General features: G+C 44.4%; 1 protein-coding gene across 6 annotated transcripts in view; it reads left to right on the top strand.

Annotated features, from left to right (window-relative positions):
* MOB3B (MOB kinase activator 3B) overlaps positions 1-27,445 on the top strand; it is a 210,965-nt gene that overhangs the window by 167,633 nt on the left and 15,887 nt on the right. For 2 of the 6 annotated variants that reach the window (XM_026506424.4, XM_048223462.2), the window contains exon 4: positions 16,983-22,093. The exons of the other annotated variants lie outside the window; for them this stretch is intronic. In XM_026506424.4, coding sequence (XP_026362209.1) covers positions 16,983-17,012 — 30 coding nt within the window. In that variant the 3' untranslated portion in view covers positions 17,013-22,093. Of the gene's footprint in view, positions 1-16,982; positions 22,094-27,445 lie in introns of those variants that run through there. 6 annotated transcript variants of the gene reach the window in all.

The following is a 27,445-nucleotide window of genomic DNA, read 5'->3' as shown; positions in this document are numbered from 1 at the left end:
TGCTGCCTCCCCCAGAGCGCTCATTCCTCTGGAAATCACCTGCCTCAGTGAAAACTCCCATGGCCATTACCTCAGAGTGGTAGCCTTCTCCTCCCCTTCCTAGCCAAGCTCCCTGAGGAAGACAGCCGAGCCAGTTGTCTCAGTAATCTGCCCTCCATCACTCCAGAAACTTGCCCTTTCTCCTGAAGTAGTATCCCGCAGCCCTGTGTGCTTATCTTTGAAACAGAGAAGAAGTGACAAATAATATAATTCATGTTAGAGAGAAACCTTAAAAACATTGTGCTGAGCAAAAGAAACCAGACATAAAAAGTACATACTGTTTGATCCCATTTATATCAAATTCTAGAGCAGTCTAAATTATTCGACAGTGTCAGAAAGCAGATGGATGGTTATGGGAGGCCAGGGGCGAGGGTAGGGCATTGACTGCAAAGAGGCAGGAGGGAATTTCCGAAGGTGATGGAAATGTTCCGTATCTTAACGTGGTGGTTACCTGGGAGCGTATCCCTATCAAAGTTCATCGAATTGTACATTTAATTAGAAGCATTTTATAAGACCAAATATACCTCAATAAACTTTATTTTTAAAGTATGCTTGGTAAATGCATTCAATATATTTTTACAACAACCTCAGTATTCACAAGAACAATGATTTAATAGGTCTTTGCTGAAAACTCTTGTCTCCCAGCTGCCTGGGTGGTTAACAAGACAAACTGAAAGGGGAAGTAGCAGCTTATCCCTAAGGGCCAATTAGAATATCTGCATTTTCATTGGTTATAATAACAGGAATAATTCACGTCACAGAGATGTGGCTCTCCCCTCCCTCTGGCAATCAGTTACGAATGGTTGTCATCCATTCTGCTGCATATCACCTGGAGAGCTTTCAGAAAGCATCGCAGCCCTCAGTCCCCATCCCAGGCCTATTAAATCAGAATCTCCAAGGGTAGGGCCCACACAAAGTACAGCTCCCTAGGGCTCTCATGTGACACCATTGGTGAGCCCCAATGAGATCGCATATGGCGCTTCCCAGACTTTTCCCACACAAGAACATCTGGGGAGCTTGTGGAGGATAAATGCATGGGTTCTACCACTGGAATTTTTGACTCGGCAGTTCTGGGATGGGACTCATGAATCTGCATTTTTAATAAGCTCCCAGGTAATTTTGATGGAAGATGTCCAGATATCACACTTTGTAACTAATACCATCTATTCCCCCAATTTCTGGGCAAAATTGGACTCCAACCAGATGCCTCAGCTGAAGAGTGGCCCTCCTCACCTTGATCTTGTAGATGGCATCTCGCCCCACGACTTTTGTTTGCTTAAGTGCAGACTCAGTTCCTGCCACCCCCTCCCTTCCCCCAGAGTCAACCCTACACCCCATACCCTGTCTAAACTATAATGGTGTTACTTTGCTGGCAGCAGTCACCACACCCTAGAAGCCCATCCCCCCCGACCTCACCACTTCACCATGGCACCTCACGTGTGTCAGAGCTCTGCTCACACAGACCTCAGTGCTGCCAGGGCCCTGTTTTCCAGGCACGTGGCTAGGCTCTGGGGGTACGGTGACAGGTCAGTCCTGGTCCTTAGCGTGAGCCCTCCTATCCGTGTAGAGATATGAACAGTCTTAGTTTTCCCGCTGATAAAACGAAGGGAGCATTGCCCAAACCAGTGGTTGGTAGCAACAAGTTCTGTGAACATGCAGGGTGAAGCCGGGGCGGGGGGCTGGGCCCTCACCTCCTCTTCAACCAGATCTGCCATATTTTTTCATTAGTGGCTTGTGTATCAGATTGCATTAGAAGAAATGGTTTCTGCTACTAAAATAAGTTGTAAATCCACTGGATTAGGAAAGCTTTTGATTTCCTTCCAGTTCTGGCACCTTGTAGATCCAGAATGACATAGCTTGTCCACTGCCTTTTTTTTTTGTACTTCATTTATTTGTAATAGTAAAAAATTTATAGTAGAGACTTAAATCTATGTCTTATTAAAGTATTTCGGCATAGGAAAAACTTTAAATGGCCTGTAATAACTATATACTTTGATATATATATCAAAACTATATAATTTGATATGTTCAGCTTCTGAGAATATAGTAATCTGAGGATAGGGAAATTTTTTTTAATAAAGCTGTGGACCAGGTGCTGTGGGAAGTGGGTTTATGTATTACCTCATTTAATCTGCACACAAGTCTATGAGATAAATACTGTTTTTATCTCCATTTTAGACAAGAGGAAAATCAGACAAGGTGGTAGAGTAATTTGTCCAATATCACACAGTCCTGTGGAGTCAGGAGTTGAACACAGGCAGTCTAACCCCAAAACAGAGACACGGCCTCTGCTGAGGCAGATTTTTGCTCAGGGACACACTTGGTCAAATGATTTCTGATGATCTGTAGCAGCTGGGAGATTTCCTGAGGTTCTAACCCTTGGAGAGAACAGCATTTGGCTGTGAGGCTGTGGTCAAGTCACGTCAGCTCTCTGAGCACGTGGAACGTGCTCTGTTTAGTGACTAATATGACGTGACAGTGTGTAAATAGCTGCTGTTAAGTGTAGGGCAACGAAAAAGCATGTGGCCTGCCTCCAGAAATGTAATGTCTGTAGATCAGATGACCCCAACGCGAAGCCTACAGAGGCCAAGCCCGTAGCCGATGTGAGTTAGCAAGCAGGTAATAAGAAATAGGAAGCTCTGGGAGCCACCTCCATGCGACTCCAGCTAATGGTTTCACTGGGGGAGTTGGGACCCAGAGTTTCCAAATCAAAAGAAATTGGAACTCCAACATTTTAGGTGAACCGTTCTGAATTTTAAATGGTGGCACCTGATAAGAGCAGTTCTTGCACTTTATTTATTTCTTTTCATGTCTTAAACCTACTGGCCTAACCCATTCTTTCTGGGAGTGCAGTGTGCGTAAGAGCCATCATTTGGCACTCAGCCTTATATAGAGCCTGTGGGGGCAGGACTGGGTCTAGCCCATTACTTCCACAGTGCCTGCACATGAAGTGTTATTTTTAAGAGTTTTCCCTTATCTTGAAAGCCCAGCACTTCTAAGTACATGAAGTGAAGCATGGGGCGGGGGGAGTGCGTGCGCTTTGGGGGTGTACCTAGTTCGGATGAAGCAGAGGAGGCAGTGGTCATTGGACTGAGCTGGGGTCAGCTTCACACCATGCTGCTCCGTGCCCCATCGCCACCGCTGGTCTGCAGCGAGTGTAGAGACACGGGCACCAAGAGACACAGAGCACATCTGTTCCTTTGTCGCTGGCTTCACCCGACACGACCAGTGTCATTGCCAGTTGGCATTTAGATTGTAGACCCCATCGCTGCCAGGCCTGGACTGGAAAGCAGCTGTTATTATATACGTTCACTCTAAACAGTAGAGCCTTCAGAAACCCCGTCGCACATCTGCCCTGCTCTGGGGAGCTGGCAGAAGGTACCAAGCACTCACGGCCCACACTCAAGGCATTTTATCTTATTAATCTTTGAAAAACACTGGCAAATGGACAGGAGTCAAATAAGATATTTGACCGCATCCCACATAGGTTGGTTTTGGTTTTATGGCCTCAGGATTGAAGAGGTAGACTTTTCATGAAAGTTGGCACTCCTGTTCATATCTAAATTCCATTTTTAATAAAAGGCTTCTGATGTGGTTTTCGCTTTATTTGAAACTCACCCCTTCTTTGCCGGTGACAGCAGCCTTTATGCATATACTGCAGAGGAATCCTAATAGGTACTCACGGGTGCGGTTTTCTCCTTTGGTGTCACTGCTGTAAGATGTTCGAGTCGTAAGAGGTTCTCAAAGAATTACTCTTTATTTTGGTTTCTGTCGCTGGTACAAGGGTGCTTGGCATTCTGTATGAATAGATTATTCTAAATGGAAGAATTCTTCTAAACATTTTTTGTTACCAGTATTGACAGCAATGATAGAGGGGATTTAACGGCTGGACATGAGTGTGTTCTTGAAAGCGCACGCACCTGTGTAAGTGTACGAACATACATACATGCACGAGCACACACAAACTACACACGAATGCTCATTTTTTTCAGTAAAGCTTCAAATCTTTCAAAACCCCTTCTCTGTGGGTTTTTTTTTTCCATTTTGCTAATGAAATTGTATATAAGAATCTTCACTGAAGTTTTGAAATGCTATTTTCCAAAATTGATAGCTATGGGATTTTTGCTGTTTTGTTTTGCTTTATTTTAAATTGTGCTCAAATACATGTAATGTAAAATTTGCCCTCTTAACTATTTTAAGTGTACAGTTTAGTGCATGAAATACACTCACATTGTCGTGCAACCCACACCACCATCCATTTCCAGAACTCTGTTCATCTTGATGGGTATGGTTTTTCTTTTTTTTTTTTTCTTTTCTTTTTTCTTTCTTTTCCTTTCTCTTTTCTTTTCTTTTCTTTTCTTCTCTTTTCCTTTCTTTTCTTTTCTTTTCTTTTCTTTTCTCTTCTTTTCACATATGAGTGCAAGTGAGGCCAGGAAAGGGAACCAAAAGTATGCCAAGAAAAAGGGCATCTGCTTTTATTTCTCTTTAACTGAGGCAGAATTGCTCTCCACCTTCAATACATTAGACAATTTCCCTCTTATCTTGAGAGCAAAACACAGTGTGACGACAGTAGCATATAATCACCTCTATTTCTAAAAAGTCTAAAATTGCAGCTTTGTACTAAAGTATCAGCAGAACAAGTGAGGAAGGCGCCCTCAGACATAAAAATTGCTTTAGCACTCTGAAGCACATTCCCTTTAGGAAAAATCCATGTTATTTTCATGGTTCATTAATTGGGAATCGGAGACTAAGAAAAGAAAGGAGCTTGTCTCCTCCCATACTCTGAAAGCCATACCAGTTTGGTTCTAAGAGGCTGCAGGCACGTGCAGAGTTCATTCTTGTTTTAGTACATGTGTTTTCTTCCTGATGTAGCACCACTGCTCGCCCACAACAGGAGAACCATTGGACTATTTATGGCCAGGTCAACTTTACAAGCTTGGAAGCTTAGGGACCCATTTATAATCCCATGGGCCTTAATACTGTAGGGTCACACTGGCTGTGGTATCCTCAGGGTGCAGATCAGGGTGCAGTAAACTGTTTCTGAAAAGGTCCAGACACCGAACATTTTAGCTTGTGGGCCTTAAATGGTCTCTGTGACAACTGCTCACCTCTGCCTTTGAAGCAGGAAAGCAGCCAGAGACAATGCAGAAATGAATGGGCGTGACTATGTCCCACTACAACTTTACTGATAGACCTTGAAATTGGAGCTTTGTAGAATGTTCCTGTGTCATGGAATGTTCCTCTTCTTTTGTTTTTTTTTTTTTCCAATTATTTAAAAATGTAAAAACTATCTTTAGTTTATGGGCCATGCAAAACAGGTGTGGACTGGATTTGGCCTGTGCCCTGTTTCCAGTTCCCTGATGTAAAGGAAAAATGGGATTCTGAGGCCCAATGACAAGATCCAAATGACAGATCTCGGGGAAAATTCTCACTATGTGAGGTATTAACCATGGCAGGCCACCAGCCTCTGCAAGCTTCGGTTTCTCTATGGGAGAAGCATAGTGGCCACCCCATAGAGGTGAGAGTCAGTGACAAAGTGGGACAGCCATCGGGACACCAGTATCAGCCCCTAAAACTCTCAGGAGGTTGAGCACGTGTTTCAACTGGCAATAGTCTAACTCCTAGCAAGCAGTCTTATTTTGCTAAAATGAAGATTCAGTTGGTTTCATGTCCATTTATCTCATTAACCTAATATTTTGTTCCTTCCGAAGGATTGGGACTGCTAAGAAGCTACAAACTTCCTAAATTACAGGCTCTCTGAGGAAGAAAATCTCCCTGTGTTTTCATCAGACGCACAATAGAGGTCTTATTAAGTGATGGCAAGCTCTGTCCTGTGGCGAAGTCAGCTCAGCTGAATGACTTCTATGAATTCTTTGTTTTCCTGGGGGAGGTAAATTCTTCCTCCAGGGACCCATGCCCTGAAAGTTCAGGGCACACCCGAAATGACAAATCCTGTTTCTTCAGGGTTTCTTGAGTGTCCTTAAGAGTTGGGCTTATTAAGCTGCTCTCAGAATAAGTAAGTCTGTGCCCGTAGCAGCCTAACCTAGACTTGGACCGGCCTCCCCTCCCCCTCGCCTCCCCCCCAACCCCCACCCTCGCCCCCATGAAAAGGCCAAGCGACAGAAGTAAACAAGAGAATTTCTTACCCTGTATTCCACCCACATCCAGTCTTCAAAGAGCTGCAACCTGATAGGTGGCCACTGCGCCATGTTGAAATCTGTCACAACCCTCTGAGGGAGTGGGTGCATTCAGCCACCCTTTGCTCATCCCCAAACCAGGGACACAAGGAGCATCTGCCAGAAATCAGTCCAGCTGTGCTGACACAGGTAGGGTGTGGGAGGGAGGGAGTCAGACCCACATGTTGGTGTGGACCTCATGTCGGGCTGTGGAGGACATGGGCCAGCAGAGATGGGGAGGAGGGCAGGGCAGCTGCCAGCCGGAGAGGCCAGAGCTGTGCCTCACTGGGTTATAGGGAGCGTCACTTTGAGCAGGAATCAGATTGGATGCACGCACTGTCATGGTCAGGAGCTGATAGTGCGCCAGCAAGAACGATGGCGTGGGGCGGACATGGTAGCTCCATCTACAGAATAAGTCAGGACGTTCAAATGCACGGAGTGGCAGAATGGGGCCCTGCGGGGCTTTGGCAAGGAGATCTGGAGAAATGCAGTGATGATGCAACATTTTGATTCATGTGCTTGCTCTCATGAAGCCTGGTAAGGCAGCCTGTCTCTCCATATGGAGTGTGTCCATACCCCACCTCCTGTGGTTAAATGAGAGAGTTTCAAAAATGTGCAGCTCTGCCTTTATGAGAATCAGTATAAATCAAGAGACTGAGTATGTTTACATAAAGTGACTTATTTTTAATGCTTGCAGGATTTGGGAAAAGAAGAGCAGTTTGATTCTTGTATCATATGAATAAATATTCTCTGTGGGTGGCGGGTCTGTGTGTTTATCTATCCATACATATGTATACATGTACTTGGAGGCGTGCATATATGTGCACACACACACACACACCCCTCCATTGGGGAACGCCCTCCGTGTCGGTAATGTGGGCTGCTGTTTAGGAACAGAATTAATCAAATAAATATTGTTCTTTCCTGTTTAGGGAGGTCTGGCCTGCCATGTTTCTATTTTTATTTCTTTTGGCTTATTTGCCACTCACATTCCTAAAAGAAAGCAGAAAGAACATTTTTAATTCCTGTGTGCTGGTTGGAACCCATGTATACTTTGAACTGGGAGAATTCTTTTAAAAATTCTGTAGTCTGGCTGCCCTGCCTGCCTTACAAGAATTCAGACTTTGGGATTCTAGCAGGGCCCAACTGTGGGCCTCCCATGAATGGTTCCACCAGCCACGTCCCTGTTCCATGGTCAGCGCTGGCTTTGTATGCCCCCTGACTCAAATAGACTCGGCTCAAAGTACATGCAGGTATGAAGGAAGATCTGTTCAGCACAGGGCCTTGCGATGTAGTGTAACTGGTCAGGAAGACCGGTTTTCAAGTTTCCACCTTGGCTACCCTCATTACTAGCAATGTGACTTTGACCAAAGTACTTAACCTCAGTTCCCTCATCTATAAGATGAGGATAATAGCACTAGGACTGCTGTAAGGACTGAATGAAATAGGGGCGCCTGGGTGGCTCAGTCATTAAGCAAATGCCTTTGGCCCAGGGCATGATCCCAGGATCCTGGAATCGAGCCCCGCATCGGGCTCCCTGCTCTGCTGGGAGCCTGCTTCTTCCTCTTCCACTCCCCCTGCTGTGTTCCGTCTCTCGCTGGCTGTGTCTCTCTCTGTCAAATAAATAAATAAAATCTTTAAGAAAAAAAAAAAGGACTGAATGAAATAATGAAGGTCTGGCCAGCATCAAGCACAGCGTCTGGCATAGAAAATGTGCAGAAAGTGATGGATACTACTCTATTAGGAACACAATGTTATTGACGCATTGACGCTCTTAACACCATCACTCCATCTTGTTCACTCCATCTTTTGTGACCAGACTCACATTCATTCATTCATTCATTCATTCAAGGTAGTTATTATGTATGAAGCCTTGTTCCAAAAATAATTGAAGGTATCTGGTATCAGTCTCCCACTGGAATTCCTTCTCCCAGTTCCCATTAAAAAGACACAACTATGTTAAGAAAAATAGCTTTAAGAAAATGTTTAGGCCCAATGCTTGATCCTTGTGCAAGCCACCTGCTCTTTACTCCCTGGTCTTAAGCTGCCCTCCTGAACACGAGCTTCCTGCCCTGGAGAGAAGCTGCATCCTCCTGCTTCAAAGGCCCTGCGGGTGAACCAAGCAAGTGCTTGGAGCAGGAGAGGTCAGGGGGAGGGTGCCACAGAGATTCTCTGAGGTGGGCTCAAGGGCTGTGGTCCTAAGACAAGCAGCCTCCCTGTGCCCCGAGGGCAGGCAGGAGCTGCAACCCCCCGCCCCCCTTGTTTCCACTGTCAGCAGTCCAGCTTTCCCACAGGGAATGGGCAGCAGAGTAGCTGGGGTATTTTTGCATTTGCTTGTTTTTCCTTTCTCCTGGTCTGGGGATTTCCCTTCATCAAGCAGCCTGCTGTTTCTCCTGGGCTCCCCCTGGACACTGCCCTTCAAGCAGAACTGCAGGGCACTGCATCCCCCGTCTGAGGGAGAGCTAGCTGCCAGACCACATTCTTAGCAACCAGCTTTACAGCCACTGAGATCCTCTTTCTCTCTTGCCTTTTCCTGAGTCCTGGTCTCTTTCTCTCAATCACTCTGTCTCCCACTGAGGCAGCGTGTAACCCTCACAGACCTGTAAGCAGAGCACGAAAGAGTCAACAGGAGCGTTCTGGGCAGGAGAAGGGCATGGGGCTGTCCATGCAGAAGAAACGAGTGTGCAAAGATACAGAAACAGCCAGAAGCAAGGTGTGTGCAAGGCAGGAGAGAAGGAAGAGGTAGATCTGAGATATGGGCAGTCTCTTTAACTTGCTGGGACTTTAGCCGGTAGGAGATGGAGGTGAGTGGAAGCACGTTTTATGCCTCTGTGGGTTTTCCACAGCGCCTTTCCAGCCAGTGCCGTTGATGATACCGGCGGGGACTAGAGCGTGCGCCGCACACTGGAATCACAGGAAATTCTGAGTTCTTCAAACTGGATGATTCGGAGACAACAGCGGACTTTGATTCTTACAACCTAATGCCTTAGCACGATACCCCTTCCTCTTCTGAATGGACAGCCCCTAGAGCCACACCTGCCCATTCCTGGAATTCTTCCTCATAGTCAAGGTGCTGAAGAAACCTCACGGAGTCCTTCCCTGCCTACGGTCAGAAATGACCTCAGGCTGACCCACGCCATCTAGCTGACTTCAGTACTCGCGCTCCCTGTTCCTCCAGGAAAACTGCCAGTCCCGAAGGGACTTGCTTTTGCTACCAGTGGGTTAGATCTGGAGATAAGGAAATAGCAAAGAAGCGGCTTCACGTCCAGTGTAGCAACAGGACCTGCGGGAAATGGGTGTTGGCAGGAGCTGAGGACCCTGGAGGGGCAGGGGGATTGCGGTGGCTCTGGTGAAATCTCGGCGCAGACGCCACCAGCACAGCCGTTGGGAACGGAGAAGGGAAAGGGGCAAGCCGCCTGAGAGAAATAGAATTTTCAAGACGGTTAACATTTTCCAAACACCCACTTTTGAGAGGAAGAAGAAAATAGCCAATAATGAAAGAAACAAATGGATAATAGGGATACAACTTGGAGGTTTTCAAGTCTCTGAAAAAAATGGCATTTGTAGGTTGAAAGTCACCGCAGAAAGCTTTCTTTCTGGTCCGGTCAGCACCCGCAGAAGGCCCAGCCTCGCTGTGGGGAAGGAAATTCTTCCCGGTGGGTCCCCCATACCCTGCCCCTGCAGCCCAGCCAGAAACTTCAGGCTGCAGTTCAAGCCCCTGTTCCCAAGTCTCTCTGAGAGGAGACTGGGGGCTGATGAGAGGCGGGGCCTGGCCGTGCCCCAGCCCCGGGGGTGCGGGGGGCTCTGGGGGGCTGAGGGCGCACTGCGGGCCGTGGGCGCTGGGCCAGGGAGCAGTAGTCCCCACAGAGCGCCACACCTGCCTGCTTCATCCTGGTGGACGCACCGCTCTTCGGTGTTCTTTCAGCAACCACCCCCTTAACGTAGCGCCTTGTAAATGGGTCGGTGAAGTTCCGGTACCCGAGAAGGCCAGTGCGTCCGTGTGTCTGTGCGCGTGCTTGTGCGTGTGTGCGCGCGAGTGTGAGTGTGTGTGTAGCGCTCCAGTGCTCTTAGCCAAGAGGCAATTTACTGCCCTCTTAGGGCCAAATCTAACACCAAGTTGTGTACTTCAAACTACTCCGTTTTAAGCCACTGGGTTTTTAATGGTGGCCGATGGGGGAGGGGCCGTTTACATAAAGGTCATTTCCAGAAAGTTTGTACCCAGTGTTCTCTCCTTACCACACTTCGGAGCCTTCTCCACCCACCTTCCTTTCATCTCTTTGTGCTCCCCTTTTTCCTCAGTTATTTCTTTATTTCCACTATTTCTTCCTCCTCTTTCTCCTTGTTTCTCAGAATTAGCAGAGTTGGGGAATTTCAAACAGTAGGCTTCAGGATGCGTTGTTACAGCACCTCTCTCCCTAGAACAACAAAAGGCCTCACTGCTTTTATTTCTCACCCCAGCGGAGGAATGGAAACAGCATGTTTTTAGTTTGTTGGCTTGTTCCTGAGTCCACCGGGTGCAAATCCTGATTCTCCCACTTGTTAGCTCTGTGAACATGGGCAAGTTACGTCAATTCTCTGAGCCTCCTTTTCCTCATCCGTATAATAGAAAAAGCAATGCCTACGTCACAGAGTTTTGAAAAGAAGTCCATGAAACAAACATAAGTGCCTCTACCATAATAGGTACTCAACACATTTTCCCCTCCACCACTCGTTTTACTGGGTCTGTAGACCTAATCATTGTTTTTTTTTTCTTCATTGGATTTTAGTCTAATTAACAAATATTTTTTCAGCACCTGGTAGGTGTCAGGGCTGGTGCACCAGGGCCCAGACGCAAGATGTGCTTCATCTCTTCAGTGGCAGCATTTGCTGGAGCCGGGAAAGGAATAAACTGTCACAGAACAATGCAGATGGGTGCTATGGGCACGGTGGGAAATCAGAAGAGGAGCACCCAAGACTCCTTGGGGACAGGGTGAGGAGGGAGGTGGGAGAAGGTGTCCCTGAAGAGGCCACACTGCACAAGAGCCTTGAAGGATGTTGGAGTTGGGAGAAAGGTGTTCTGGGAAAAGAAGAACGAACAAAAGCATATACATGAGAGGATTCTGGATGCCGTAAGTTCAGCAGGAGAGAAGGAGAGCTGGGGAGTGATGGGGCAGCAGAGAAGTTGGGGGTCCAGATCAAGAAGAGCATTGAACGCTAGGATTGGGACTTCATTTGAAAACTGTGCAGAGCCGTTGAAGGAGTATCGGCTAGGGAAAGCCAATAACACAGGATGGGTGTTAGCTGAAGCACACTGAGCCAACTCTGAGACATCCTTGTTTACACAAATTGCCTCTCTCAGATCAACACCAAGTGTGCAGAGCCCACAGGCCAGGCTGCTAGCTCTGCTGCTAATGATTTCGCCACCTCAGGCTACTCACTACTCTTGTGATCTGGGTTTTCAGTCTCTGAAGTGAAGGTCATAGACTAGACAATACCCAAGCGTCCTCCCGGCTTCAACAGTAGTCTGTGATTCCGTGATCATGCCACCATTTTTTGGAGCTTGTTTTATGGTTTCTAACGTTAACTTAGTAAAATTGCTGTGACGACTGACACCTAGTATACGTCAATGTTTTCCCTTTATTTTATGTGGAAAATAGATCACTAAAATGTGTGATGGGATGTATAGTAAGCTATGAGTCAGTTGGACACTGGTAGTCATGGCTGGGTCAGAAATTATTTGTGTGACCTAGAATAAGTCATTTTACTTCTCTTTGTGATCACCTACTCCCTGCCCTCTACTACCAGTTCTAAAAATGGGTAAACTGACAGATAAGAGTAAATTTAGACTTTTGGAGTTCATGCAAGTTTGTTCTACAGATATCAAACACTTGTTGCGATGGCTAAGAAATATCATCTCTATTTCAATTTGAAAGTGTTTAGATTAGAACAGAAGAGCTTGAATTCTTATGTAGATACGCTGGTTTCATCCACCACCCCCATTCCACACAAAAGTAGCCCAAAGTCATTTTAACTTTATTTTTAAAACTAAATATGATTTCAATTTGGAGGTTTGGTCTACTTCTATTTTTGTTGTTTTTTTTAAAATACTGGAGCTTATTTTCTTAGGAAAAAAAATACGTGTATTAAAAATATCTCAAACTCCAAGAGGATATGCAAAGGGCAAATGTCAAGAAGAGAACACACACATCATTTCATTCACCCAGAAATACACTCATCACAGTGGACTCATGTTTTGTTTATATTTTTCCCCCAAATAATTGTATCAAACCATATATACTGTTAAATGACTTGACCAAAATATTTCTCATCATACATTAATATACAACAAAGTTGTAAGGGTCTTCTCAGATTCAGGCAAAAATGAAATGGTGAATTCCAGTACTGGTAGAAAGTGATATGATATGTGTGTGCAAAGTGATGGGGTAACCCGAGCAGGGAGTTAATGAACCCTTTCTGGGAGCTGACAGTTGGATCTTGAAGGATGTCAATATTTGCCAGGCACAGAAGAGCAGAAAGCATTTCCCAGATAGAAGAAACAGCTAGAAAAACTACTAGAAACCTTGATAGACCCTGTCCTGTTGGGAACAGGGGAGGAGTCCAGCTGGCCTGGTGGGTGTGGTGTGTGAGTGGGTGGGGGTTCAACAGGAGGTGAGGGGAGGGTGCAAGTCTGTGTTATGAACAGCTTTGTTTGCCAGGCCCTGGAGTACGGAGTTTGTTCTGTTGACAGTGGGGAACCAGGGACTTTACAAAATCAATTACTTCCTTACATTAAAGCAAATAATACGGAGTGAGCCAACCAAAACCCAGCTTTACTCTTTCCTTAAGGATGGATTTTTTTTAAATCCAGGTGCTTAAAAACATCTTCCTAGACAAGCCAAATACAATCTCTATGAACCTTTCTCAAAAAATTCTCATCACCTCTGCAGAAGCTTTCCAAGCCCCTTTTGGAGTTCTTTAGTGGTCTGCCTTAATACACGTTGTGTTTAGATCACTCCTACAATGGCAAATTCATTCTTAAAGAACAACCTGGGTAGATGTTGTTGTGGCCACTCGCCGCGATAGGAGGGAATGTGTTTGGTTCTGCTAGGTGCCTTGGGGAGGGCTTTGATGATGACGAAAGCTTTGGAAGCCAATATTAGCCAGTTTTTTGGTTTGGTTCCTCCCCCCCGCCCCCAGCACCAGTTATTTCTTAATCAGCTCGTTTGCGCCATCCAGTGGGAATGTGCTAGAATACAGCTTTGAAGGGTGGCTCTAACTGAGATGTTCTTGCTTGGGAAAGATCTGGGAATTCCTGGTCTGCTATTTCAACAGTTCTTTCCCTGAATGTTAGGACACTTCTCCATAAACAGCTTTTCTCCTTCATTTAGAGGTGAGAAAGTATTTGCAGTGAGGAAAGCACCAGTCCTGGCTTTTCACAGACTAACTCAGTGGCTTTAGATAAGCACCATGTCCTCTATCAAAGTGTTCCCTTGTGTGTGTGTGTGTGTTTAACTCTTCCATATTTCTAGTGTCTATAGTATTTTAGTGGCATAACTGTTTTAGTATTTACCCAGTGCACCTGTAATTCCAAGTGGCATCCCTCTGGGTAATGAAAAAATATCTTCGACATTTTGAATATCCAGGAATTACTGCAACCATTTATAATGAATATATGTCAATTAATATATGTCAATATCATCTGAATGTATCTTCATAAGAATGTCTCAGAGGCTTTAAACCACAAATCACATGGTGTAAGTGGGAAGAGCTGGCCTTTGCCCTCAGCTAGACCTGAGTTTAAGTCCCACCCCTGCCACTCTCTGTGTGACTTTGAGAAGATACTCTCTGTCTCTGAGCCTGTTTCACTGAGCACGGCCAATGTCATCTCACAGGGTTAGCATGAGAGTTACGGGATGTAATATCTGCAGAGCTTCGAGGGGCACCAGGACTAAGGGAGAGCTGTGCTTCATTGGATGGAAGTGACTATAACTGGTCGGACTCTGCAGCCTCCCTGTTCTACAAGAGCAAATCACTTCCACTCTGAGGCCTGGATTCCTCTGCGTTAAATGGGGTCATAGTTCCTTCTCTCAGAGTTTTACAGATGCATTGACGTAACACCTCCCCCTGCCCCCACCAAACACCTCATAGGTGCTTCACAAATGCTAGTTCCTTTCTTTCCAAACGTATTAACCCATTGCAAATAATAACAGAATTAGTTATAAGGCCAAATTGTGTTCATCCCGAGATCTCTCCCCCGCCAGTTGTCTCTCTTGCTATCTCAAATACTCACACACACATACACCTTTGCATTCCCACCTTATTTTCCCCATCTTTGTGGTCAAAAGTTAACCAAAAGCACGAGAACTTTTGGAAGCTTATCAAAGGGAGAGCAAATTCATTTTAAGATTGTCATCATTTCTTCCAGTCCTCACACCAGGTGCATGGGTCCATATTTGAGCAGGTGTGCATTTACCCCCCTCCCCCCCTCCCCCCCTCGTGGCCTGGCCCCTCAGAGGCTTCAGCCACAGCAACACCAGACCACGGAGGGCTCCACCTCGGCCACGCTTCCCCTCCTCCGCCCCCGGCTATCTAGTCCCCTTCTCCCCACCTCACATCATCAGACTCCTCCTTTAAATTTTGGGGTCCATCTAAGTGGATACATTACCAGGGAAGTCTTCTCAAGCCCCTTCTTGCCCCGGCATGAAGTGTTTGTTGCCATGTGTGTGCTTCTGAGGAGAAGGAATTAATATGTATTGAGTCCGGGCATATCTTAATATATTTAACCTTCCCGGTCACCTTCTCAGGTAGTCTCACAGTTCCATTTTACAGATGAGGAGACTGAGGGCCCATTCATAGCTTCATAAACAAACATCTATTGAATATCAGTTGTCAGGCACTGGGACTAGAGCAGACACAGTCCCTTCTTTTTGTGGCTCTTACAGCATCTGTCACGGGATGAATCTGGGAGGCAGGAATGAAGGAAAGAAGAGACTATTCGAGTTGTGAAGAAGGCTACTATGAAAGGCAGAAAAGAGGGATATGCCCTATCGCAGAGCTTAGGGAGGGGATCCCTAAAGAATAGGCATGTCTACTAAGACCCAAAGACTCAGGGAGGTCACACAGGTAGGTAGTGAGGGCAGAAATGGGCTCTGACTGTGGCTGGAATTTGGAGCTACCATACCTCATGGTCTCGCTTCCTCCAAATATTTGCATTTGTGTCTTTGTCTTTTAGTGTGTGATCTACGTTTCTTTCTCTCTGGTGGTTTGTAGCTCCTTGCGAACAGCAACCTTATCTCCCAGGTACCTGGTACATCCATAGTACGAGTCATGAGTAGAAGGAAGTGGTCATTTCGTGTTTCAATATATGTATCTGTATGTGAGTGCCTGTGTTTAATAATACCATAAGGATGCAAATGTGCCTAGAATATGCCATGTATATTCTGTCATTTCTTTAACCAACGCATTGATATGGTTTTCTAATACAGTCTCTAAGCACCTGGGCTCTCCTGTTCTCAAACTCCTTTTACTCCAGTGTTTTCTATACTATAGGCTGGGGTGATCCGGGGTGAGCATGTGAGAGAGGGGGCAGCAGGCATCAGCTCTGCAGGATGTGGGACTTGAAAGCAGCTCATTCATCTACATAAAATGGTGTTAAGTGTGTCCTCTCAGATGCGGTATGGCACTGGGCTCCTTCCCAGCCTGCTCTTGGAGCTGAAAGTGGAGTGGCCATCCTGTGCCAGGCGCTGTGTTGGGGCGGGGGACACAGAGGAGTGCATGTGTGGTGAGCCCATGAGTGTTCCTTTTCTTGACACGCGGTAGCTCACCATCCAGTAGGGCCCACAGACATGCCCACGGTCCATGCATACACACACAGACATACAAACCAGCTCACTGTAAGCCAGACTCCAGGCCGGAAACAGTGGAAGACGTGGCAGACTCCACGGTGGCTGGGGCAGGAACAGCAGAAGGCCCCCCAGGCGTCTTGAAAGTCCTCTTGCCTGAGCTGGGAAAATGAATGGCAATTAGCTAAGTTCAAGAGGGCAGGATATGGTTGGAGCAGGCCACAGGCAACAGTCTCACCAATGCAGCGGCCCGGAGAAAGAGAAAAGATGGCACATTGGAGATCTGCAAATGCTCCCAGGAGCCAGGCAGGTGATGGAGACGAGGGAAAGGCCAGGTGGGAGCATGTCAGACACATTGGTATATTCTTCATGCCCATTCAGAAAAGTCCTCTCTCCCACTTCTCTTGACTTATACCCACTTATGCTATCCTTCATTTTTCCATCTTCATTTGAAACATAGGTAAAGAGAAACTATTCTCTTCTATAGGAAAAATAGCGGTCTAAATCCGATGATCATATCAATGAGTAAGTGATACTTGGCTCCAGTTGCAGAGACAACTGGGAGTAGTGGGGACTAGGGCCAACTGGAGAGCACATTGTCCCTCTGAAGAGGACACGTTCTTCAACTCCAGCTGTCCAGTGGCTCCAAATCTTATGATTTTTCAAAAAAGTGAATATACCTGGAGTTTTGGCAAGTGAGCCAAGTTTTTTTGGTTTGTTGTTGTTATTGTTGTTGTTGTTCTTAACGTTGCTCGATTAAAACAAAAAATCAAAAAACCAAACCTGCAGACCAAATGGAACACGTTTGCATGCTGAGCCTTATCCGTGGGCCGTGCTTGCAACTCCTTGTTCAAAGGCTCCAGAGGTCGTGAGGGTGCTTTTAGAATCCTTCAACAAGTCATTGCTTATAGTTACTCCTAACCATCCTTCTCTCCCTGCTTTCCAGAAAGAGATGACGAGCAGGATGTGTCACTAACGCCCCACCTTACCCCCGGAACACAGAGGAAAGCTCTTTCCTCCTGGAGTCCTGAGCAGGGAGACCTCCCTGGCTGAAACGGCACACCTACTTCCAGGAGCAGGAGAGGTGGAGACAAGCGGTGATTCCTGAGAGACGTTCCCCATTCACCCCGTGTGCTCTTAACCCTCTGAGTGCTGCTAGCCACGACCTGTGGACCTGTCCGACCACAGCGTGCAAGAAGGACTGCCCCCTCGCCCCTTCTGGCTCTGAGTCACCCCGAGGAAGCGTCTGCACTTACGTGCATGTCGCAGCTCTGCCTGTGACCTGCGGCCTAAGCTTTACTGGAATTCAGGTTTTGAGACTGAGACACTCATTTGTACTTTGCCACTTCTGTCTTGTCAACTGGCCGACTTTTCTGTAGCGTGTTTTCTAAGTACTGGGTGAATTTTGGAACTCTGGGTGAGCGGCAGGTTTTCTCTAACAAGCCTTCCTTTCAAAGCTCCCGCCCTGATCTGATTCTGTGGTTTAAATTCATGCAGGGCCTCGTAGCCACGAGAGATTGGAGACCCACCCCGCCTGCCGCCTGAACACAGTTTCCCTAAGAGGCAGTTTTTTCAGGGACCATTCCATGACCCCACACAAACCTTAACTACAGGGAGGAGACCGGTCGCTAGCAGAAAGCTGACGAGTTACCAGTTCTCTCCGAACAGAATGTGTTTTTTGCAACCACGCCATTCCTTGTCTCTTCTATTCAAGATATTTTCTTCCTGCTTCGCAGAGGAGAGGAAGAAAAGGAAGTTGTCAATGACCAAGAATGATCAGCAGAAGCCCTGAGCCAGATAGATTAGTGCAGCTTTGTTCTTGACCAAAGGCGAGGGAGCTGTGGCTATCTTCACATAATACTAAAATTTCAGTGAAAAAAACAGAAGTGCAATTGGTTCTTCAGTGCACATAACTCAGGCAGCCAGCTCATCGGCTCTCTGAGCAACTCCGTCCAGTCCAGCCTGTGTTTACTTTCTCTTCCCCTACACCCCACCCTCCTCGGCCGGATTGTGTTGTGGCACAAAATTAATTTCTGCCCCTCTGATTGTGCCACCGTTGCCAAGGTAACAGTGGAACCGGAGCTAACTTCCTTCTTCCATTCCTTCCTGGTTTTCCCATTCCAGTCAACGGAATAGCGCATTCTGCGTGACATCCTGCCTTTTGGAACCCCAAGTGAGTCTTAGCTGAAGAAACGTTCGTTGCCTTCTCTGCTTCATTCACGAGCCTGGTGGCGGTCCTGAGAGCCTGTAACGAGGGGGTGATGGTACTCCTAGCGATCTTTTGCATTTGACAAAATAGCAGTTGGTGGAGGGAAGTAGATAAGAATGTATCAGTGTAATTTTAATGTAACACCAATTAAAGAATAACTAAACAACTCTGATCTCGTTTCATTATATGTAATGTGTTAAAGCCATTCGCGGGGGTCACAAGAGCCTGGAAAGCATGAAATCTTTCTTTGTCCAAAGAAAGGGCTGACTGTCTGGGCACTGTGGCATCCTGCCCTGACCCAGCAAAGCGACCTTTGCTTCCCGTCTTGTCTGAGTCGTCTCATGGAATGCAAATGCTGCTACCTCTTTCCGTATTGTTGTGCTCTGGTCAGCAACAAACATACCCTTTCTCCTTTTTTGGCTTCCTGAGTAACTCTGAGAGAACAAGATAGGCAAAGATTCTTCTCAGCATCATTTTTGGCTGAAAGAATATCTGACTGTCCTAAGGATCCAGAGAACAAAGAAATAAGACCTGCTCTTCCCAAGCTATGCAATACGCGATAAGTACTGTGTGGGGATGTCGAGCGGAGGGACAGAGAGATGACAGCGTGGAGCCCACGTCCCAGGAGGAACTCCGAAACTCTGCCACCATGGAAAACTACAGGATTTTTGCATTAAAAAGTTGACCATGGTCCTGCATTTCAATGATGCCTAATCAAGCAGGATGCTGGACTCTGAAGACATTTGTTATTAATTCTTTTTGAGGTTCTTTTCTATTAACTGCGCATATGGAATTTCCATTCAATTTCAAAGACCAAATATTTTTTAAGCTTCTTGGCACAGTTTCCTCCTGGTTATATTTCTAATTGCATTCATCGACTCTTCTAGGACATTTCTGGCAAACCACTCTTATTTTTTTAATTAGAGTATTCCTATTCCTGTGGAACTTTGTTTGGCAAATTCTAAAGAAAATTATCACAGATAATTTTATCTCTTTGACCTGATGACATCCTAAGTACATCTCATTGCGAAGGGGGCTCTGAGCTCCTGGCAGTGCCTCAGCACCTCCAGCTGTCTGGGTCTGAGACTGACCTCCTGCTTCCTTCGCCCCACCTGGCGGGCTCGCCTGCCTTTCCTGCTACTTTTGTTTTAGCTGGGTAATACATGCATCCGCTATCTTTTTTTATTTTGAGATGTTTCAAAGTGGAAATTTCAAAAAGAAAAGATGGCAATGAACATCCACGTCCCCTTCACTTATGTGCATCAGTTGCTAACATTTTTTTAATTGTTGACCTTTTTCCATTTGTTTTCTCTCTTTCTCTGTGAATATACATTCTTATTGCTGAACCATTTCAAAATATGTTGCAGACATCCTAAAACTTTAAAATACTTTGTCCATTGCCCCCAGAATGTTTACAGCTTTTGTTGTTGTGGTGACTGTTTATCCGGGATCCGGTTGGGAATCACACATGGCATTTGCTGTCATTCTTTTTAGTTAATGGGTTAGAGTTCTCCTATTAGGTATGTGTGTGGTGTGGTGGTGGTGATGGGGTATGTGTGTGTGTGTGTGTGTGATGACACTGACATTAAGGATTTCAGGCCGGTTTTCTGTAGAATGTTCAACAATCTGGATTTTTTTTTCTGGTTGTTTCCTCTTTATTAGACTCAGTTAAACTTTTTTAGGAAAAATACTACATAAGTAATGTTTCCTTCCTATTGCATTTATCAGGACGCATATAATGTCTAGTCTCTTTTCATGATATGAAGCTTGACCAGTGGGTTCAGGTGTTGTCTGCCTGATCCATTCATTATAAAGGTAAATAATTCATTAGGAGGCTCTGAAATTCAGTATGCACACATTTCATAGACTTTGAGGCTGCGCAAATATGCATTCCTTTCTTAATATTCTCAGAGAGGTCCAGGGTCTCCAAAAGATTATAACCATTGCAGTTAAATGACATAGCAATGATAAAGGATTCATGACTTCCCATTTAACAGAGGGAAGGAGAAGAAAGAAGGGCACTACCTTAGTATGCTGGCTAATGTAGTCAGAGTTGAAATATGTATAATTTTTTTTCCTCCCATCCTCAGTGACTTCCTATTCAGATCCATGGTTTATTTTAGAGGGCATATATTTGCATCGAAGGTGATTCCTCAATGGTGTAAAAACTGGCGGTTTTTTTTGGTTGGGGGAGGAATCTTAGATATTGCAGTGGGTTGTGGACTTTCAAAGGTCCATACTAGATATGATGTGTCTATGTAGTATTAAAATATGATGAGGATGACTAAGAATAAAATTTCTTAAAAGGCTCCTTAGGAGGATGATAATGGAAAAAAAAAAAAAAACGGTTGAGAAATACTCATCTAGAGTCAGATTCTGCTTCTTAGGTGTTAATTCTCTCTTCCTGGGGTGTTTTCTCATATCTGAGGGCTAGGATGAATGGAAGCAACTTCAAGAGATTTCTTAATCCAGTCCTTCAACCCACATTTCCCGGTGAAAACCCCATGCTCCTCTCGAAACCTCAGGCGTAGACATTCCACAATAGCCTTTGGTATATGTCACTTCACAACATCTGAAATCCTTCCATTTAACCTGAGCCAGACTATGATCTTTGGGTTTCAGCACACCTTTCTTCCTGTCTCACAGTAAGGGAGATCCAAAGATTATCAAGGATAACAAGAAGCATAACAAATGAGAGCCTTATTTGCATATCCATTAAGTATTTGAAGACTGTTAGAAATGGCCTTCAGCCTCCTTTCCCTTCAGCTATCCCAAGGGCAGAGTTCTCCTGGAAGCCTTGTTGCCCCATTGCTAACATTTCTGCACCTCCATTTGAACCCTTCCCCAGGCTTTCCATGTCACTGTGAATTATGGATGTAACCAACAGTGAATATGTAAGAAATTACCGTACGCTTTCTCCAAACTCTATCGTGGCTTTGCTAAGTCCTGACTAGCTTGTTAGACATTTATAAATTTTCTTTCCTATTTGTCCACACTAAATCCATATTTATATTCAACCATTTTGGTTTAGCTTCCTGAGTTGCCTTCATTTCTACCTTTAATAGGCCTCCTCAGATCATGCTGTTTCGTTTTAATCCCTTCTCTAATTGGCAAAGCGTTAAGAGACTTGGATGGAGTGCCTCTCGTCTTTTTGTGGTGATGTAGGCCAAGTCGTCATCTGGCCATTGATGAAAGTACATCATTCCCTGTGGTCTCTGACCTACCATCACTTCCACACCCCGTGGGTATCACACTGTGAGTCAAAGAAATATCATGGGACAAGTAGAGCCATGTCTTCAAGAAATGTGTACAAAGGCAAAATCACAAGGAGTCAGATGTGTCACTTGGGTAATACTGTTCTCATTTGTGTTTGGCTCATTTTGGCCCTTGAAAAAATAGGTGATTCTCTCCTAGAATTAGCCAAACAAAGTGTTTTGGAAACAGAGGCTTTTTTTTCCTGCTTTAAAAAGTATGTCAACAACCAAAAACTTATAACTCGTTGTTTCATTCTGGGGGGTTATTAACTCTGGGTAGGAAGTTTTCAATAAATAAGTAAGGATTTTTTAACTTTTAGAGGGGAGAATCCATTTCTAATCTGACATGTAAGCTGTGTTACTTGCTTTTAGTGTTCTAATTTCAAGGTTTTCCTGTATCTTTTCTAATTGCATCAGAAAAAAAATGTTTACTATATTTTAGTTCCATTTGTGATTAAACCAAGTGTTTGACAAGAACAAACTAACACAATTACATCAATTAGAAAAGCAAGAGGAAATGAAAGGATATTTATGAAATCAGTTCGTGTGAGCTTAGGAATTCAGATGTCACAAATAAAGGACACATAACCATCACCTGTTCTGTCTTTTTTGTGTGTGCTCGATTAATTTCTTTCACAGATCTGGTTTTCATCTTGCAGTGGTCTTGGGACAGGTAAACTGAAAGAAAACGGTTAATTCTACACAAAGTAATTCAAAACATGTTTGAGAACACACATGTGTGTATTTGTATTCTAACGGAAGTCCCTTTATACTTTTCAGATTTTCCAGGAGGGTACGTGGGGCATGTAGTTTTCTCTCCACCTATGAATGCTGTACATCTTTTTGCTTGCAGTAGGATTCAACGTTAAATTTGTTGACAGCCTCACATGTACATATAATAGATCTTGACTAGAGAAATAGCTCATCAATCCAGGTAAATAAACCTGAGTTTTAACCTCAGGTTCGCCACTGCCTTCCTTGTGAGACCCTGAGTATTATATTTAATTGTTCTGTGCCTCGGATTTCTGAACTTCAATGGCTTATAGATTTGTTCCTATATGACTTACAATTATTTTTGCAAAAGAATATAAAGGTATTAACATATCTGGAAAGCAAATATATACATTCTATATATTTATATGTTATTAGTACACTTATAGCCACTTTAGAGTAATTGTGAGTGACTCCAGTAACAGGCACTGTTGCTCATAGCAACAATCGGATACTATGTCTGACAAAAGCTATTTGTGATGAGGTGATTTCTAGACAGAGGAGGTGAGGAATGAGGCTTCTGGAACCGCAGCACATATATAAAGAGTTCCTCTACTTCTCGGTTCCACTATCTGAAATGTACAAGGAGATGTGACAGAGAGGCAGCCTGTGGACCGGATGTGGCCTGCGGGCACATTTTGTTAGACTGACAGTTTGTTTTTCTTTTTTTTTAAAGATTTTATTTATTTATTCGACAGGATAGAGACAGCCAGCGAGAGAGGGAACACAAGCAGGGGGAGTGGGAGAGGAAGAAGCAGGCTCATAGCGGAGGAGCCTGATGTGGGGCTCGATCCCATAACGCCGGAATCACGCCCTGAGTCGAAGGCAGACGCTCAACTGCTGTGCCAGGCGCCCCTGGTTTTTTTTTTAACTAGCTGCCAGCATTTAAAGATTGAGGAATTTGATGCTTAAAAATCAGAATTTTTGGCTCCTTTTACAAAATCAGAAGATCTGGCAACACCAGGCTTTTGTTTTCATGTGACTGGAACTGGCTGAGAAGTGGCTGACCCATTTTGATGAGGCATGTTCTCTCCAATTTACCAATGTCCTCACCACTCCCTACTACGTCCCAGACACGTGGCTGTCAGTTCCCCTTGTCCTCTCGGGCTGGTAGGTTTCCCTTGCTCCTGTTTCCTGCCACTCCCCCAAAGGCATTTCTGGTCGCAGCCCCTGCTACACCATGTCTAGAGAGGCCTTTAATTTTCAAGTTGATCCCTATACATACTGACTATATTATTATGTTCTTTCTAGTAACCTACATTGCATTCCTGATAATAAATGGTAAACTGTTTTAGAAGATAATAAATTCAGATCAGATGCCTTCAATCCCTCTACCCAATAACAGCAAAAATTGATACTCCCGTGGACATTAAGCTGATTACTACATCCATCCAATCTTTCAATTATTTTAAATTCTTAAGCTTCAACTCTGCTTCCAGGCAAACTTAATTGCTACATTGACCAGAAGGATAAAAATGTCACTGAAAAGCAGTGGTAGTGTCATTTATAACAATTATGTCTTTTATCCTATTTTTCTACTTCTCCATTGTGAAGTAGATTTCCGCAGAACACAGGGATTAATGGAAACTTCTCATCATTTTAATGCAGCATGCCTCATCTAACTGAGTTTGCATGAACACAAAAACCAAGCACAAATTCCCAGTACTTAATAGATTAAGAACTAAATGAGGAAATCCGGTTCAATCTAAATAAACCTTGATTGAGCTTATAACTGTATTACTGCACACTAGATCAAGCTAAATACCTGCTCCAGAGGAAATCCTATCATACAATTGAGACATGACCTCACGTGGTATCAGATCAGCAAAGAGTAAGAGTCTAAGCGTTTTCGAGAACTATGTAGAACACAGAGGGGAAAAGGTAGCAACAGAATCCTATGTTTATTAACTCAGAAGAATGTTACAAATGACTATGCTCTGACTGGGCGTATATAGGTTTCTACAACGATGTATTTGATATTGCTAAAAACTGCATGTGGACTGCTAGCCACAAGTGGCAGCAGCATTTAGAAAATTCATGAACTGTGACTTGTTTATTTATCTAAAGGTTAATTATTTTACTTAGGGTTTGTCCTATCAGAAGTATAATCACATGAAGGTACAACAGAGATGCTTGGCCCACATGAGTCTGTGGTTAAGACAAAATCCTGACGATGCAGAGGCCTTTTCGACGGGATCAAGTCTAGTGGGGAATGTTCACATTGGCTGGAAGTGAGGAACTGGGCTGCCTAACCCTGCCCTGTTGGTGGATGAGAACCTAGCCCCTTCTCTGCTCAAAAACCCTGTAATGCTGCCCTTTGCACTCAGCTTAAAAGCTTCAGCTCCCCCTTTCTCCCTCCACTCCTGCACCCCGGGCTTCCCTGCTAGACCTGCTCATGTGGGGAACACTCACACTCATGGCCTCTGTCCTGGGTGTTCCCCTGCCTGGATGCTCTTCCCCCACTTAGACTCATGGCCAATTTCTTCTTCCCCTTCAAGTTCTAGCTGGAGCACCATTTTCTCATTGAGGCCCCTGCTGATTGCACCTGCCCCCCAGGCTCCCCAGGACTCATGAGCTCCCTTTCTCTGCTCAAATTTTCCTTCTTCTAAAGCATTTATATAAATTATACATATATATGCACTATATATATAAATATATATACACTATATATATAAATATATATACACTGTATATAAATATATATACATTATATAATTTATATTATATAATATGTATTTATTAGGTTTATTATTGTTTCTTGTCCACCCCCCATCCCATAGAATATAAATTTCATATCAGGGATCTCTATCCCTGTCACCTAGAAGAGAGTGCCTGGCATATAGTAGACACTCAATAAACCTTTGATAAATGAATGAACCAATGAATGAATGAATGGATGGATTTACATGACAGAAAGGTGTCTAATTAAGGGTTGCTATCAAAGAGAAATAAATTAAAAGCAATATATAATAATATTAATTTGATGATACACGAGAAAGTATACATTTATTAAGTGTATACTATAGACTAAGTAAACTCTAAGCATTTTACACGGATAATCTCATTTAATGCCCATGACAACCCCGTGGGGTTGACTATCCATGTTTATCTCTACAGTCAAGGTTATCCAAGTAATTTGCCCAAAGTTACAAGCAAGGTGATGGAGCTAGGATTTAACGGCCCTCAGGTGTGCTCCAGAGCCCTCACTCTTAGCCACCCTCTAGACATTGAGCTCTTCTTCAGATTGTCTTCTTCCTTATGGACACAGGCTCCGTGTGGTGGAGCAATTCAGCTTTCAATTTCCTTTTGGTCATTTGTCAGTGTGATGGCATCAGTGCTTCTGTGAGCAGTCCAACTGAGATCATAAAGTATTTCTATTCCCAAGATGTGCAGCATTCACAATCAGAGTGGACCCTGAGTCCGACATGAGGCGGGACAACGGATCTAATGGGGGGACACCAAGAAGGTCAGGATGGCTAGTCCACAAAGTGTTGAGCGGTGTGAGGGTAAGACCAGAGGCCAGGATGGGGTCTGTGAGTGGGCAGGAGAAAGGAAGACCATCTATGAGTCCAGGAGAAATCACTCACAGTGGGAGCAAGGTGCTTCTATGATCAATTAAAACGGTACCTAAGAAATTCCTAGGTCTTGCTCCCTGCTGTGAAATGGGGTGGGGAAAGCATGATTTCACTCATCCTTAGGGGAAAACAAGCAGACTTTTAAGAATTAATAAACACCGAAAGAAGATCTTAGCTTTGACCATAAGAAGTTTGCAGAACTGAAAAAAAATTTTTTTAATTAAAGAATTTTAAAATTAAATAAAAAATAAAAAATATATTTAAAAAATAAAAAAGAAGTTTGTAGAACTATCCCGGTTAATTTTTGCTGATTTTCTTTCTCCACTAAAGAAATTAACTGGCATTAATTCTTCAGCTCTAATGTAAAATACGTGGTTATATGAACAATTAGAAAGATGTAGCCAAGAGGCTAGAGAGCACTACGTGGCTGTGAGCTTTATTAATGCATATATTCCATGGACTAATTTAGAAATGAATAGGAATCACATCACATTTGAAAAGCAGCATCCAGGGGCACCTGGGTGGCTCAGTCCTTAAGCGTCTGCCTTCGGCTCAGGTCGTGATCCCAGGGTCCTGGGATGGAGCCCCACATCGGGCTCCCTGCTCAGTGGGAAGCCTGCTTCTCCCTCTCCCACTCCCCCTGCTTGTGTTCCCTCTCTTGCTGCCTCTCTCTCTGTCAAATAAGTAAATAAAATCTTAAAAAAAAAAAAAAAAAAGAAAAGCAGCATCCATTCCATTCCACCTGACTCCTCCCAGGTCACCAGGATTATGCAGATGTAAATGTTCTCTAGTTCCTGGTTCCACTGGGAGATCTTTAATATGTCAGGACGTAATCCCAGCCTATGTCTTAAGGCTGAATGAAATAAATATGCTTTGAGGAAATGAACGACGTGTACCTTCCCATTCCTACGGCTTCATGGACATTATCCACAAAATGATTCAACTACAGAATATAGAAGGAGGCAGCATTTGTCAAGGGAGGGGCAGGTGGGGGAGGTGTTTTTTTGGCTTTTGTTTTTAAATAGTAAATCATTAGATTCACCAACTGTTGGACCGTGGAAGTTAAAGAGAAGTCATTCAAAAGGTGAGACCCATTTCACACTTCTGACCTTGGCACGAGATTCCTGAGGTTGTGCAGATAACATAAGATATAGTTTTGTTATTACCAACTGGCAGAGCATTCTCTGGACTGTGACTTTGCCACAACCCTGGGAGCCTATGGGTTTGAAATAAAAGAAATAAAAAACTGCAAGTCCACAGAGTCCCTAAGAGCCATAAGCCAGTGATTGCCGTGTGGTCTGTTTGCATTCAGAAAAAAGATCGTGCTGTCCTGGGCCCATGACATTTCATTGGAATTTGCATTATCCTTCCTAAGTGACTGCAAAGAGACTTTGTGCTACTTGGATAGAGAAATGTGAGAGGAAAATAGTAAAGCCCCTCCCCCAGTGCAAAGAAGGGAAAAGAGATGAGATGGTTTTTACACGAACCTCTTCTGCTACTCATAGATTCCCGGGGCACTGTGTTGGAAAGAACTGGAGCAGAGAGATGCATGCGCTGAGATCTTTCATGGGAGTTAGGAAGGCCTTTTGTGGGGAGAGGG

This window comes from Ursus arctos, unplaced genomic scaffold (genome assembly GCF_023065955.2).
Source record: "Ursus arctos isolate Adak ecotype North America unplaced genomic scaffold, UrsArc2.0 scaffold_18, whole genome shotgun sequence".
Taxonomy (NCBI): Eukaryota; Metazoa; Chordata; class Mammalia; order Carnivora; family Ursidae; genus Ursus; species Ursus arctos.
The sequence above is the reverse complement of the archived record's forward strand: the minus strand, read 5'-3'. Positions and strand labels throughout refer to the sequence as shown.